We start from the raw sequence: 14,089 nt of genomic DNA, 5'->3' as shown, positions 1-14,089 counted from the left end.
CTATCCTATCCTATCCTATCCTATCCTGTCCCATCCCATCCCAGCAGCACGGTCCCCAGGACCCAGCTCTTCCCAGTCCCAGGAGAGCAGTGTTGTCCCTGCTCTGGTGGCAGCAGGCTCCCTCCCATGAGGAGGTGAAAGGAGATGGATGCGGCAGTCAGGAGCAGAGCGCCAGCTAATTACCCTTCCGAGTGTGTCTTGTAAATTAAGGGCTAATTAGAGGCAAAGTCAGTGTCATGGTTTTACACGTGTTTCTGTGGTGCTGAACAAGAGGAGGGAGGGAGGGGAAGCATGCAGCAAGCCGGGCTGAAGGCAGCTGAGCCGGTGGCTCTGCAGCTCTGCCCCAGGGGCTGCCAGGCACCATGGCCCTGCCAGCTCTGCCTCAGCTCTGCTGGGGCCAGCAGGGCCCATGGGCATGGATCATCCCTACGTAGTGTTGCAGAGAAAGGGGATTTCTGTCCCAGGCTGGGTGGGCTGGAGAAGAAGGTGTCAGGCAGCGGCAGTGCCAATGATGAAGGACAGAGCAGCAGGTGGTACAGTATGGGGCCCATGGCCCACAGCACCACTTCATGCAGCCTTTTGTAGGGGCAGATCAAGGCTCCTTGAGCTGTTCTTTTAAGAGCCACAGAATTGTCACAGTTGGAAAAGGCCTCTAAGGTCACCGAGTCCAACTGTTAACCCAGAAAAAAACACCATGCCCACCAGAGCATGTCTGATGTGCCACGCCTACACATTTTTTTAATACCTTCAGGGATGGTGACTCCACTGCTGCCCAGGGCAGCCTGTTCTGGTGCCTGACCACTCTTCTGTGATCTGGTCTAAACCTCCGCTGGTGCAACTTCAGAGCATTTCCTCTAGTCCTGTCATTATTTACTTGGGAGAGGAGGCCAGCACCCACCTCCCTACAACCTCCTTTCAGGGAGTTTTGGAGAGCAGTACAATCTCCTCTCAGCCTCCTGTTCTCCAAACTAAACAATCCCAGTTCTTCAGAACCTTCACCAGCCTCAGGCAGCACTCAGACACCAGTGGCCGTTAGGTCACTTAGATTTTTAGGTTTTGATGGAAACCACAGGGACAGAAATGCAACCTTATATACAAAGTCTGCGGGTCTGTTCTGCTCTTGGTGAAAGGTGGCTGAGCACTGGAAGAGGTTGCCCCATGAGGTTGTGCGGTCTCCCTCCGTAGGGATACTTAAAACCTCTCCAAACACAATCCAGAGCACCTGCCTCTGAGTGGCCCTGCTTGAGCAGGGGTTGAAAAGGATGAGCTCAAGTCCTTTCCAGCTTCAGCTGTTCTGGGACTCTGTGAGATCAAAATGAGGCTGTTCTTATACAGTGAAGGTCCCTGGGCAGGTGAGCTGTGCTGGCTGCAACAGACCCAGCTGGAACCTGCTGTGCCAAGTGTCCTGCCCCCCCGTGCAGGCAGGGCTGGGGCAAACAGAGGGCTCAGGACATGGACCTGTGTCTCATCATCCCAAGCTGGGGTATTCAACTGGCTCTGCCCTCTTGCACAGCCAGCAAGGGCTGGTGTGGGGGTCCCAGGTCAGCATCTCTTCCCGCGAAGGAGAGGCAACTTTGGGGTAGGAAAAGGGACACTTTGTTCACCCGCAGGCTCCCAGAGCACTATGAATCTGGAGCTGAATGCCCTATGGAAAGGTGTAGGAAAGGGCTTGTTGTGGGCAGGTGCAGTGTTGTCTCTAGGGCAGCATCCTCCTCCTTAACAGATTGCCAGAAGCCATGAACAGCAAGGTTTTTGCTCCTTGTCAGAGCTGTGCTGTTTACTATTCTGGAAATTTTGGATATTCATGTAATCCAGAAACACTTGACCCATTTTTAATCTCTGAGTGGTACTGTTGACTGTGATAGCCTCTAGTCCCAAAAATGCTCCTTTCCTAGGGGGTTCAATATCTACGCTCAGCTCCAGGGGTTTCTAGATAGTGGGAAAAGGTTTTTCCACCCATGATCCCCATCTTACCAATCTGTTACTTATCTGTTCTCCAGCTTGTCATGGACAGCCTCCATGTAATTTCCCATTCACTCCTGGTGCCTCCAGCATGGTTGTGTTTCTTGCTAGGGACACACAAGGAGTGAAGTTAAGGAGTGAGGTGGGTTTGTCTTTGCCCAGGTGCCTGAGGCTCTGGTGAGGATGTGAGAGGACTGTGAAATCCAGCTGCAAAATCTGGATGGAGGGGGCAGCTGTGTGCCAAGGATGCACCTCCTGGGTGCTACGCTGAAATACATCAAGCTGGGTGTCCCTCTGAGCAGTGGTGTATGCTGGGCACCTTTTTTGGGAGGTGAGGCACTGGCACCCCCTAGGAGAGGAGAGCACCTGGGGGCATGCCTGGTGGGGTACAGGGCAGCTTTTCCTTATTGCTTCAGGGCAGCTGTGGGCCTGTGCTGAATTGCTGTGTCTCTTGCAGGTGCTCCTCACTCGACCAGCAGCACCTCCTTGCACTCAGAGCGCTCCATCAGCGGCATCAACCTGGTGGGTTTTAGCTCCAAGCCAGACGGCATGCACCAGCGTTCCTACTCTGTCTCCAGTGCTGACCAGTGGAACGAGGCTGTGGCTATCCCCGGCAGCTGCCCCAACCCCTGTGAGTAGCACTTTTGACCTGCTCCCCTTAGCCCCATCAGCTGGGGATGGTTTTATTCTGGCAATGGGACAGTCCTGAGCTCTACCCTGTGTCTGTGAGCCCAGAGTTTGCTCATAGGCATTGGACACAGCCTTGGGGGCCTTGTTGGGACTGTCCACCTTTGTGAGGGACAGCTGGCAGTGTCCAGACTGGGAGGAGAAGCTCTCCAGCTGGGCATGGTAAGGTGGTGTCCTACCAGCCAAGGGATGCTGTGTGGCAGGAGAACTGTTCTCACATTGCTCCTCTTCCAGCCCCCTTATCAGCTCACTGTGTGAGGAGTAACCTTTGCTTTCCCCTATCTCTGCTCCTGGTCGGCACCCCCAGCTCCCAGATTTTGGGGCAGTTGAACGAACAGGAGTAATTCCTGTCTCGGGAGCATGCAATGAGTGCGGCCCACCCCCTCCCCCCACGCTCACTCGCTCTCTGTGATGTTTCAGGACAGTTGAGTGAATTAAAATAATTCATACATTTCCCAACGTAGCCACTTTGCCGAATTGGAAAATAAATGCTTTTGTGCTGCATTCATCACTCCTTCGTTCCTGGCTCTGCCGCCGCACTAAAAAAGCAGTTAAATGCACATCAAGAGTGGAGGAGCCATTTCCATGCCTGCTCGCCCCTTGTAGTTCTCATTAGCGCGGCAGCCGCCCCCCCGCTCGGTCCCAGGGGCTTTCGCAGTTTAAAGAGAGCCTCTTTATGATCATTACCGGAGTCCGACTGTGCGGGCGCCATTTGCAGCTGAGGAGGCTCCTCATTTGTAACTGTGAAAAACTATCAATTTCAGCGCGCCTGATGCAGCGGCTCCATCATTGGCCCCATCAGCTCCCTGCTGGAAGCGAATTAATCAGACTGTTACTGCTGATGGGGCAGCACAGGCGACGGGAGCGGAAGGGCGCAGCTCTGAGCATTAATGTGCCAGCAGCCCCCCTGCCCCTCGCCTCGGACATGGGGTGCGGTAGGGCAGGGTCCTGTCCCTCAGAGGACGGGAGGGACGGGGGCATGGCTGCTCACCGCTCCAGGCACGGGCATGTCTGCTGGGGTGCTGCAGGGACAGTCCCCTGCCCCGGGAATGGGTGTCCCCAGTGTGCTGGGTGTCCCCACTGTGGTGGCACCAGGCACCCAGGCAGCAGGAGCTGAGCATGCCCCTGAGGTTGAGCAGGCAGAGCTGTGATTGTCACGCTCATTGCCTTTGCACAGGTGAATGTTGTGTCATGGCCCCTCCAGGCAGCTTGGGTGCCCCCAGAACAGTCACCATGGCTGCTGTTGTCTCCCTCTCAGCAGAGCCCAGGAGTCTGGCATGGTCATGCTCTGCATTTTGCCTGCCCTGGCTCTGTCCTGTGTGTCCATGGGGTGATCCTGCTGCACTTCAGCCAGCCAAAGCAATTTACCTCTTTCAGGCGAAGTAACCAGGAGACCAACACAAGCAGGAGCTGAGATGCTGCAGCTTCTCCCTGTGTCATGGAGATGCTGACTCTGGAGTGCTGATGGCTGCTTGGCTGCTCTGTCCAGGTCATGCTGAGCTGTTCTGGACCTGAACCCTATCCAGCTTTAGCTGCTGGGCAGTAACAAGAGCAGGAACATGGACTGTCTCAGCTCCTTGGAGTATCTGGGCTCACCACAGCCTGCAGGCATGTTGGTGGTAGCTGCAGAAAGGCACAAGCCCTCACGCTGAGCCTGGGGAAGGGCAGGGTACTGCAGTGTGTCGTTTTCCCCGGAGGTCTCCTGGTGAGCAGGTGGGCAGCAGAAGTAGGCTGGATGACCCATGTGCAGCCTCAAACCAGAAAGTTCAGGTCCCCTGCGACATCCAGGCTGGGAGATGAAGGTGCCTCACACCTGCTCTGAGCATAGTCCTGTTGAGCAGTATATGTAATTTATATTTATTAAAATGGAGTCTGAATTTATTAGATTTATCTCCCTTAATTGTCAAGGGTGAACTATTTCCCTGTGGATAAATAGGAGCAGAAACACCCTACCTTCTGTGTATCAAATGTAGTAAAAACCAGAGATGGAAGAGCCCTTGTGAGTGGGACAAGGGTTGCCCCTGGGTCAGGCAGCTATTCTCTGTCCCACTGTTGAGTGTTTTTCTTGCCAGGAAGAGGCAAACTGAGCCCCAGGGAGCCAGTCCTGGTCCAGCTGCACCAGGAGGGCCTGAACTCTGCTGGGGCAGGGGGAGAGCTTGTTGAGTCCCCAGCAGTCCCACTGCTGGAGGGTGCTGCCCGTGTTAGAGCTGCGATTGCTTCCCTCATGTCAGGTTCTAGGAACAGGGAGATGGAGGCTGGGACTTGATGGGATACACTGGGTTTTGCAAAGAGGACAGCGAGCTGGCCAGGACAGAAGTGGGCTGGGAGCAGAGGTGCCGTGTGTGCCCTGTGGGTGGTTGGACTGGCGAGAGGCAGGAGTGTATTTCGGAGAGGGTTAACAGTGCAGCAAGGGCTCCTGCGCCTCGTTGCCTTCCCCGGAGTCTGCATTTTTATGCTGATTGGAAGCCTGCACTGTGTGTGCTGCTGAAATTGAATGTCAGGCTTTTGATTTTGTTGCTGGTCTCTAATGAAATTTGACATTTAATGGTGAGTGCAGCGGCAGCGTGTGTGTGTGTGATCGGAGCTTGATTAGCGCGCTCTAATTGACAGTAATTAGGCAGCTCCCTGATTGTTTCTAATTCTGCTATTAATTGTAAGGAACAGTATGATTGAGGATAAATTTGGTGCGTTGCTGCTGGGGATGCAGCTTCTTCAGCTCCGTATCGGAAGCCTATTGAGACCATCATGCTTAGGTTCCTGAGTGTGGCAACCCCAGTAACCTCATCTGGCAGCATGGTGCCAGGGGGGATCAATGCTTCTGAAACCACAGCACAGACCTCAAGGCCTGGGTCTTCACCTCCACCCTGGGAGGGCTCCCCAGAGCACCTCTTGGGATGCTCCCTGCCCAAAACACTTGCTCACCCTGCAAGAACACTGCCACTGAGCAACAGGAATAGGGGCTGAGGACTGGGTTCTCAGGCTGACCTCAGGGATGTCAGGGCTTGTCCTGGGCTTGTCCTGACCACGTCAGTGCCAGCACTGTCCCTGTGTGACCATCCCTGGTGATTCCCAACACAGAGTGTGTCTGTCCTGACCCTGAGCCTGAGCTGCAGCGGGTGTCAGAGCTGCAGGGGTGCTATGGGGCTGGATGTGGGCACTTTTCTGTCTCATGGGGCTGTGCATTTCAAGCTAGGCCAAGCACAGGGGATGTCTACAGTATGGTTGGTTTGCTGTAGAAAGATCAGACTGTCACTGTCTTGCTTTACATCACTTTCTTTATCTTTGTTCCTAGCTAACGGTACTGCCGATTCCCTCAGCTCCAGCCCGAACATTTCCAGTGCTGCCAGCCCGAAGCTGGAGCCACCTCCATCACCACATGCAAACAGGAAAAAGCATCGCAGGAAAAAGAGCACAGGGACAACTCGGCCTGATGGCCCCAGCACAGCAGCAGAAGGTAGGGACAGGTCTGCTGCCTGAGGGCAGCTCTGCTGGCTCACAGCACTGGGCTCCCCAGAGTCCTGCCCGGGCTTGCTGGGGTCCTGGGGCTTGGAGCATTTCTTGTCCCAGCCAGCCTGTGCTTAGGTAGAATGGAACAACCTACTCTGCTTGCTCTGCCCTTGATTTCTCACTAGGGGTGGAAGCAGGACTGCCATCATGCCCATCACTGCACATACTATTAGTGCTAATAATAACAGTATTGGTAGAGCTGAGTGCATACCACAGAGTTAAGGTGTGCTTAACTATGCTTAAGGTGAGCAGGCATTTTCCACAAGAAATTTCAGGTACTGGAATGGGCTGCCCAAGGAGGTGGTGGATTCTCATCCCTGGACGTTTTTAAAATGAGACTGGAGGTGGCACTCAGTGCCATGGTCTGGTAACCACAGTAGTAGTGGATTAAGGGTTGGACTTGATGATCTCAGAGGTCCTTTCCAACTTGACTGATTCTGTGATTCTGTGGAAGAACCTATTTCTGTTGGCTTGTAAATTTGCCAGATTTTAATAATATAGAAGACCTCTGCTGGCTCTCTGCTTCATATTTTTAGAAAAGTTTATCTACTTCAGGATATCTAAATTGCTTTGCTGATGTCAAGTGTACTGGTGGCTTTTCTATTGAGAAATGTTGGTGCCTCTGCTGTTTCTGAAGAGGGACATGAAGCTTGGCAGGGAGACTGCAGGGCATGGGGAGGTGCAGATTTTCTGTGAAAAACGGGTAGAGAGCAGCCACATTCTCCATAGCCTGCATCTATGCTTAACATCTGTGGGAAAAGTGATCTTCAGTTTTAAGGTTTGACTTCATCCTAGGTTATCCTGTCCCACAACACTCAATAAGTCTTTGTACTAAACCAGAATAAAGATCTATTTCAGGTGGCTAAAGGCAGGGGGAGAGCTGTAAAGTGCAAGTGTTTGGAATTAATGGCTACTGTAGACAAAAAGGCAACTTTACCCTGTACAGATGTTAACCTGTAGCTAACAAAGTATTCTGCAGGTGTCCTGGCATCTTGTTCCAAGTTACAGGTCTGTCTGCAGCCCAGCAGCCCAGCTTTCCCCTGACACAAAACCCCTTCTCAAGTTCTTGCTCTTAGGAACGTTGTGGTGATGTTCTACACAGAAGTTGGCAGTTTTCTGTTCAGTCCTTTCTGCTGTAGATATCTTCATCTGAAAAACCGCTGAGTTTAGGAAAGACTTCCCCTTTGCAATGGTTGATTCAGGCATCTTGATCATCATTTGAGTCTGTATCATACATGGGATGTCTGATGGAAAGCAAGAGCTATCATCTGTATTTACAGTTTGTTAAACAAATGCTGTGTTCTTAGCTATGGGTAGATGGTGACTCATTAGACACGTTACTGCCCATCCCCATCCTCAGCTCTCTGTTTGCAGTCCTCAGACCAGTGCTTGGCAAAAAGAGAAACATGTATTCTTTGTATGTTGGAAAGTGGGATACCAAAGAGTAGAATGATGTTGCAGCTATACCTGAGACTAAGAAAGTATGTACTGTTTCCCATCCTGTAAATAATGCTCCAAGAGAGCATGAAAATACTAGACAGAGTTCTAAAGAAAGTCCCAAAACTGACTTGGGTGTGGTGAACGTATTTATGATGGGAACATTAAGGTATCCAACTTGTAGAATGAAGGCTGAGAAGCAAAGGACTGAAGTTTTCAGTACTTACAGAGGAAGATATCTGGTTGTGCAAGATACCTGGCTGTCCGCCTTAGCTGACAAGGGCATGAAAAGGTGCAAAGGCTCAAGTAGCGCAAAAGTGAATACAGACTTGTAGTAGAAAAAGTAATTAAACATGGAAACACTTTTATGAAGCAATAATGTGGACTAACCCCTGCTCAAAGTCTTCAGATTTAATAAGTTACTTTTCTGCAAGATGTGTGTGATCCTCCACTGTCAGAATCCCTGCCCTCTGCATCCAGGCAGGCAGGCCAGTGATTGTCACCCTCTTCCTTGGAGGAGAAATGAGTCTTTGAGCCACTGCAGCTTTTCTCTCATTTCTCAGGGAATTTTTTCAGACACATGCTTGCTCTTGCTATCTTTTCCTGTGTGTCACTATCCCTGGAAAGAGCAGTGATCAAGGCTGCACGTGACGATATGGTGTCATATGATGTGTACGAGGATGTCAGGATATTTTTTTATAGTCTCTGCCCTGTATATACCTTGACCATGGGAGGTGTGCTGGGCAGAGGTCTTCTGCTGTCTGTAGTGATATCCAGGCCCTGCCTTGGGTTGGTACAGTTAATTGAGAGCCCTGTCAGGTGCTGGAGTAATGTAATTTTTCCCTAGTATGTGCATTACTTCGCATTTATCAACATGGAACTTCATTTGCCAGAGAAGTGTCAGTTACCAAACTTCATTTGTCACTGCACAGACCTTACACACAGTCATTCCTTCTGCTGCCAGCAACCTTCTGGTACCAGAACCAGGAACATGAAAAATACCTCCCCAGTGACCCAGCATGTTGCTCACCCCACTCCATGCAGCGGTTGGAGGGGAGCAGGGAGGAGACCACTGAGAGGAGTCAGGGGAGAATGGCAGCATCACATGAGTGATCTCACTTCTGTGTCTCCAGCTTGACTCCAGTCTTTCCAAGTCCCTATGTCCTTCCCCAGCTGAGTGCAGTTTCCACAGGCTCAGCACCATTGTTAGGCTGAGATGGTAAGAACCAACTGCTCCAGGGCACTCGCTTTGCCTTCCACATGGGATATTGTAGGGTGGGTTATCTGGCTTTTTAGTTGGCTTTTCAAAAACTTGCCTTGCTTTTATTTTTTTGTGTGATCTACTCTGTTAGAAAACTGAGCTGGGCACCAGCTCTGGGGACCATGATAGCTTGTCACCAGGGCCAGGCAGCCCAGGGCAGATGTGGAGGAGTGACCCTGGGATTGATGCTTGAGCTCTTCGCTTCCAAGGCACCCAGGTGAGCACCAGCCTGGAGTCACAGCAGGTCACTGTCCTGCCCGGCAGCCTGTTAGTGGTGGAAACTAGGAGCAAGCAAATGAGAGATAAGGAGCCTCTGTCAGGTCCCATTCTGATGTCTTTATGGTCAGCAACTGGTTTCAAGTGTGAACCCAGAGCTGATCGTTGCCCCACATCATGGGCATGGCTGATGACTTATGTCATGGGCTGGTGGCCGTAAGTATGTTTAATTCTTCCTTGAATATTTTAGCTCCTTTTTGAATAGTTTACAGCCAAATTTTAGTATGATCTGAGCTCTTTGCTTGCACACAGTCAATATGGTGAAGGTATGAAAATCACAGTGCAGAGAGACAGGCTGCTGCTCCTCGGGGGGGGGTCCACCACCTCAGGAGGGGCACAGGGGACAGCCCAGCCACCGGAATGGCTGTGCTGGTGTGGGAACCCCCCCAAAGCCCCCAAGACCTCAGCAGCCACGTTGAGCTGAGCACAGTGTCGGGCTCAGCTCTGCACCCAGCCCCATATCTGCGTCTGCAGGGCACAAGCATCTCCGGTTAGCATCCTGGGAAAGTTGGTGAGGTCTGGGGATAAATTGCCATCAGTTTATCTCATTTAGGAGGTAATCAGAGCCAGGGACGTGCGGAGCAATTGAATCTTAGTTGTTCTGAAGTATCATAAATCAAACGAGCTGTTGCTTTTTTACATGGTCGCATGTTAAAGAGAGCGCAGTGTCAGGTTGCTAGGGAGCATCAGCAAACTATGGCAAGCGTGGTATTGGGCTGCCGGGTCTGTCACCAAAGCGGAGAAAGGCGTCTGAGGCTGTCAGGGAGCACCCACAGGCGGGAAAATGTGGTGTCAGGCTGTCAGGGCACGGTGCAGCAGCCTCAGGAAGAACTTGTCACTGCCATGGAGTTGCAGCCTCAGCCTATGAGGACCATCAGGGACATGAAATAAAAGCCCAGCAAAGGGCTGTGGCCAGGAATGCTCCATGCTGCAGCCCAGTCCTGGGCCCCTGCTGCAGCCAGGCCTCCTCTGTGCCCCTCAGCCCATGGCTCCTGTTTGGGCAGCCAGGAAGGCTCTGGGGGGCAGCAGGCATGTCTGACTGCAGGAGCACCTTCGCGACGCTCCCTGCACCAGCATCCCCACGGCTGCCAGAGCTCCGGGGATAATGAACTTCTCATGTGCTTAAAGAGTGATGCAGGGTGCATGGCGAGAAGCTGACAGCCCCTTAATGTGCTTCTCAGTGGCGGCCAAACGACGCGGTTTTGTCTTTGTTTTTTAGTTTTAAAACCCACGGGAAATTGATGGCCAGTAAAGAGTTGTGTTGGGGCAATGTGCGTGATTAATACCAACTGTCAGGGCCTGTTGGAGACTGATCTCGTGAGCCGGGAGTGCAGGGCTGAGCTGCGCTTACCAGATTGCTGGGGATTCCAGCTGCTATTGCTCAGCTCCCACCAGCCCCACGCAGCTTGTGTCACCCGCGTGCTCCCTTCACCAAGCCTCTTAATTCACAGCTAACAAGTCGCTCTTGCTCATTACAGCCCCCGCAAGCTCCCTACTCTGTCCTGGAGGGAGAAAAGCAGCCCATGCCTGGGCATCTCCTGACAGATGACCCCCCAGTCTCCATCAGTCTGTGGTTCCTGGGGGGACCTTGTACAGCTCCATGTTGCCCCTCTGAGAGTCCCCCATGCACGCCCAGTGTGCCTTGCAGCAAACCTCCAAATGCACCATGAAGCCTGCACATCCCTGCCCTCCTTCCTGTCCCCCCCAGGGTCACCCCCTGTCCCTAGTGATGCAAACACCCAGTGCAACCCCTCTGCTGCCTCCCAGCCCCACAGCATAGTGTGCACTGCACCCCATACTGCAAACCCCCTCTCCCCACATACACAGAAATGAAACTCCTGGTCCCTTGCTGTGACCCTTCTGCATGTCAGCACACACCCCGCAGCATCCCTCAGGAGCACCTTCTCTTCCCAACCTGAAGGCCCAGCTGTCTCTTTTGCTGTCCCACCTGTGCACACACACGTGTGGTTCTCTGTGCCCTCCTGTGCAGGTCAGTGTCCCCATCTTTGCTGGTGTGGCCACACAGAGCCCTGCCACCCCTGTGCCCCCAGGGGTGCCCAGCATGTCCCCACGGGCAGGACAGTCAGTGTGGGGCTGGGGGAATCTGCCATCTCAGATCAGGGCACTCTGGGGTCCAGGGGCTCTGGGGCAAGGCACTGAGTGCTCTCCATAGCCATGCTGTGGCTGCAGCTCTCCCAGCAGCTCAGTGCTGTGGAGGGGGCCTGTCCCCATTGCACTAATACAGGTTAGGAATATTGGGTTTAATGATCTGCAAAATGAGGAGGCAGCGAGCTGACATTTACGAATGGTGCTGCATCCTTCTCTTCCCAGACGCCTGCTAATTTGTTGATATCCCAAACACCTCATAATGATGTGGTACAGTGCAGCTTGCAAACAAGCATCCTGAGGCTGTGGGACCTGCTGGCTGCCCGGCTCCTGGACACTGTTTGTGGACTTGGATGTAAGAGAGTGGAGCTGTGGACCAGGGACTCCCTGCACCAAAGGCAGGACCAGCCCTTGGTTCCCTGCTGTGTGCTCCACTCGCTGGAAGTGTACCCCCCACCTCCTCCCTGTGTGACCACCCCTCGATGGGGCATCCACAGCCACCTAAGCTACCCCAGCTCCAGGTGGGAGAATGGGTGGGAGCACGAGAAGGGCCTAGCACAGGAGCTGGGATGGGGCTGGGAGCAAGAGGGACCATGACGGATCCACCAGTTCTGGGCATCTTGGTTCTCGGGCAGCTTTAGGTGACAGAGTTCTGACCTTCCCTGGCTTCTTGCTGGGGCTCTTCCCTTACCCTTCTCCTTTCACATTGTGCTGGTGCCTGGCAGTGCCTACAGGATATTTCCACCTCATCCCTGCCCTGTCACGCAGTGCTCATCTGCTGGCCCTGCGGAGATGTTTCCTCCCATGGTGGCTTGCTGGCAGGGTTGCTGCTGGCTTCCCCCTCTCAGCAGAGCTGAGGTGTCACGAGGGCTGACACCTGCCTCTGGTTGCTGCAGGAGTCCTCAAGCCCTCAGATGGGGGTTCAGTTGCTGGTGGGGTCCATGTGCAATGTGACCCCAGCCCGTCCTGGCTGCTGCACAGTGCCCTGGCTCGTTTTGCTCTCATTTGGAGCACTTGTTGCTGGGCAGCGTTGGAGCTAGGTCATGGGGTTAATACCCATTAGCAGAGCTGGCTTGTACCAAACTCTGTTCAGCAACTTTTCACAGAGCTCAGTCTTTAAAACATCATCAAAAAATCATCAAGAGAGAGAGAGACAAGCATATTCGTTTCCACTGCCCACTAATTCTAATGGAGCCGGTGTAATGGACTCCCACCAGCATGTCTGCAGGGCCACAGAGATGGACTCTGCCTTCTGGCCCTGGGGCAGCCCCTTTGACATAAAAATTACAAGCTGGAAAGGGCTGGAAAAGCTGGAAAGTGCTCCCTGGTCCTGTAGGAGCAGCTTCCTCCAGGACCTTCACCCTGTCCAGTTTTAGCTGATGACCTCTGGGGCTCTTTTGGGCACTCTGTCCACCAGGGAGGAACCCGTGGCCTGCACATGATGCAGGGAAGGTTGTTCAGCCAACAGAGGTAGTCACACCTTTTGCCTATGGCCTCTTCTTTGTGCTACCCTTTCACCTGTCCAGAAATGCCCCTGCCACATTAAAAGTGTGTGCCTCCCCCAAGAAAAATCTGAGAAAGCTCCATACTTTCCCTAAAGCTATGACTTGAGTCTGGTTCAACTCATATGGGCCCCCCATGGAGCTCAGGAGCTCATCTCAGAGCATCTGAGGAGCTGGGTCCACACACTATTCAAAGCTGTTCAGAATCCTCTATTTCCTTCCCTTATGCCAAATCCTGCATGCAGGGTTGCATGGGATCCCAGGGTGGGATCCTGCAGCTCCCACTCTCCTGCCACAGCTCATGCCTCCTACAAGGTCTGGCCTGGGACCTGCCGTTCATCCTGTGTGGCTGCAGGGAAAAAAGAGATGGTGAATTTGCTTGCTAAAGAAGCTTTAGTGTAGAAGAAAAACTGTTGTCCTTTGTTAGCTCCTCCCGGGCTCTGAAGAGAGCAACAGGCCCTTTGTTCAGGGTAGGGATGGAATCCATGAGGTACAAAGGGGAAAGGAGGTCCTGTGACTTATGAAGCCTGTGCTGGGTCTTTGGTCTGACAGTGACTGCAATCAGGGCTGGGATCAATCAGCCCCAGGACTCCAGGATGTCCCCAAGCAGTAACAGTGGGAAAGTCTGTCTGAGTGGGGTTGGAGCCCCAGAAATTTTGCTGTTTGCTCATGGTCAGGTGTGGGCAACCCAGCAGGGAACCCAGCAGGAGGAAAAAGGCCCCTCCTGTCAGCATCCTGAGCAGAAAACTGGGAGACAGGTGATCAGGCAGCCAAGGGCTTGGACAGGATTCCTGCCTACCCATTTGGTAAGGTGGTGCTGAGCAAGGAAGAGAGAGCAACAAGGATGATGGAGGTGTGGCAGGAATCCTCCCAGTGTCCTGGGGGCTTGCTGCTGTTGCAGTGGCAGTAGAAGTGGCTCAGTAGCAGAGAGCACTTAAAGTTCATCCAGGACTTCCCAGGTGCCAGTGGCTGGCCTGGGGCCTGCAACACAGAGGCAGCAACTACAGGTGGCTTGGAACAAGGATGGGAGAGGTTTAAGGAGAAGAGAGCCCATTCTGATATATTGAGGTGCTCCAGAAGTGGCTCTGTTGAACACTGCATCCAGTCCTGGCCTCCCCATCTTGAGACAAGAAACTACTGGAGAGAGTCCAATGGAGGGCAACAAAGATGACTGGGAGATTGGAGCATCTCTCTTATGAGGAAAGGCTGAGCTGGGAATCATTGGCCTGGAGAAGAGGAGGCTGAGAGGAGACTTAATCAGTGTCTGCAAGTATCTAAAGGGTGGGTGCAAGGAAGATGGAGCTGGACTCTTCTCAGTAGTTCCCAATGACAAGACAAGGGGCAGTGGGCA

The 14,089-nt window shown here is 53.0% G+C and overlaps 1 protein-coding gene across 2 annotated transcripts in view; it reads left to right on the top strand.

Moving 5' to 3' along the window:
• The window catches only part of AGAP3 (ArfGAP with GTPase domain, ankyrin repeat and PH domain 3), a 120,779-nt gene that overhangs the window by 101,300 nt on the left and 5,390 nt on the right, over positions 1–14,089 (top strand). For both annotated transcript variants that reach the window (XM_030444850.1, XM_030444851.1), the window contains exons 12-13: positions 2,420–2,593; positions 5,942–6,103. In XM_030444850.1, coding sequence (XP_030300710.1) covers positions 2,420–2,593; positions 5,942–6,103 — 336 coding nt within the window. The remainder of the gene's footprint in view (positions 1–2,419; positions 2,594–5,941; positions 6,104–14,089) is intronic.

This window comes from Calypte anna, chromosome 2 (assembly GCF_003957555.1).
Source record: "Calypte anna isolate BGI_N300 chromosome 2, bCalAnn1_v1.p, whole genome shotgun sequence".
NCBI lineage: Eukaryota > Metazoa > Chordata > Aves > Apodiformes > Trochilidae > Calypte > Calypte anna.
The sequence above is the reverse complement of the archived record's forward strand: the minus strand, read 5'-3'. Positions and strand labels throughout refer to the sequence as shown.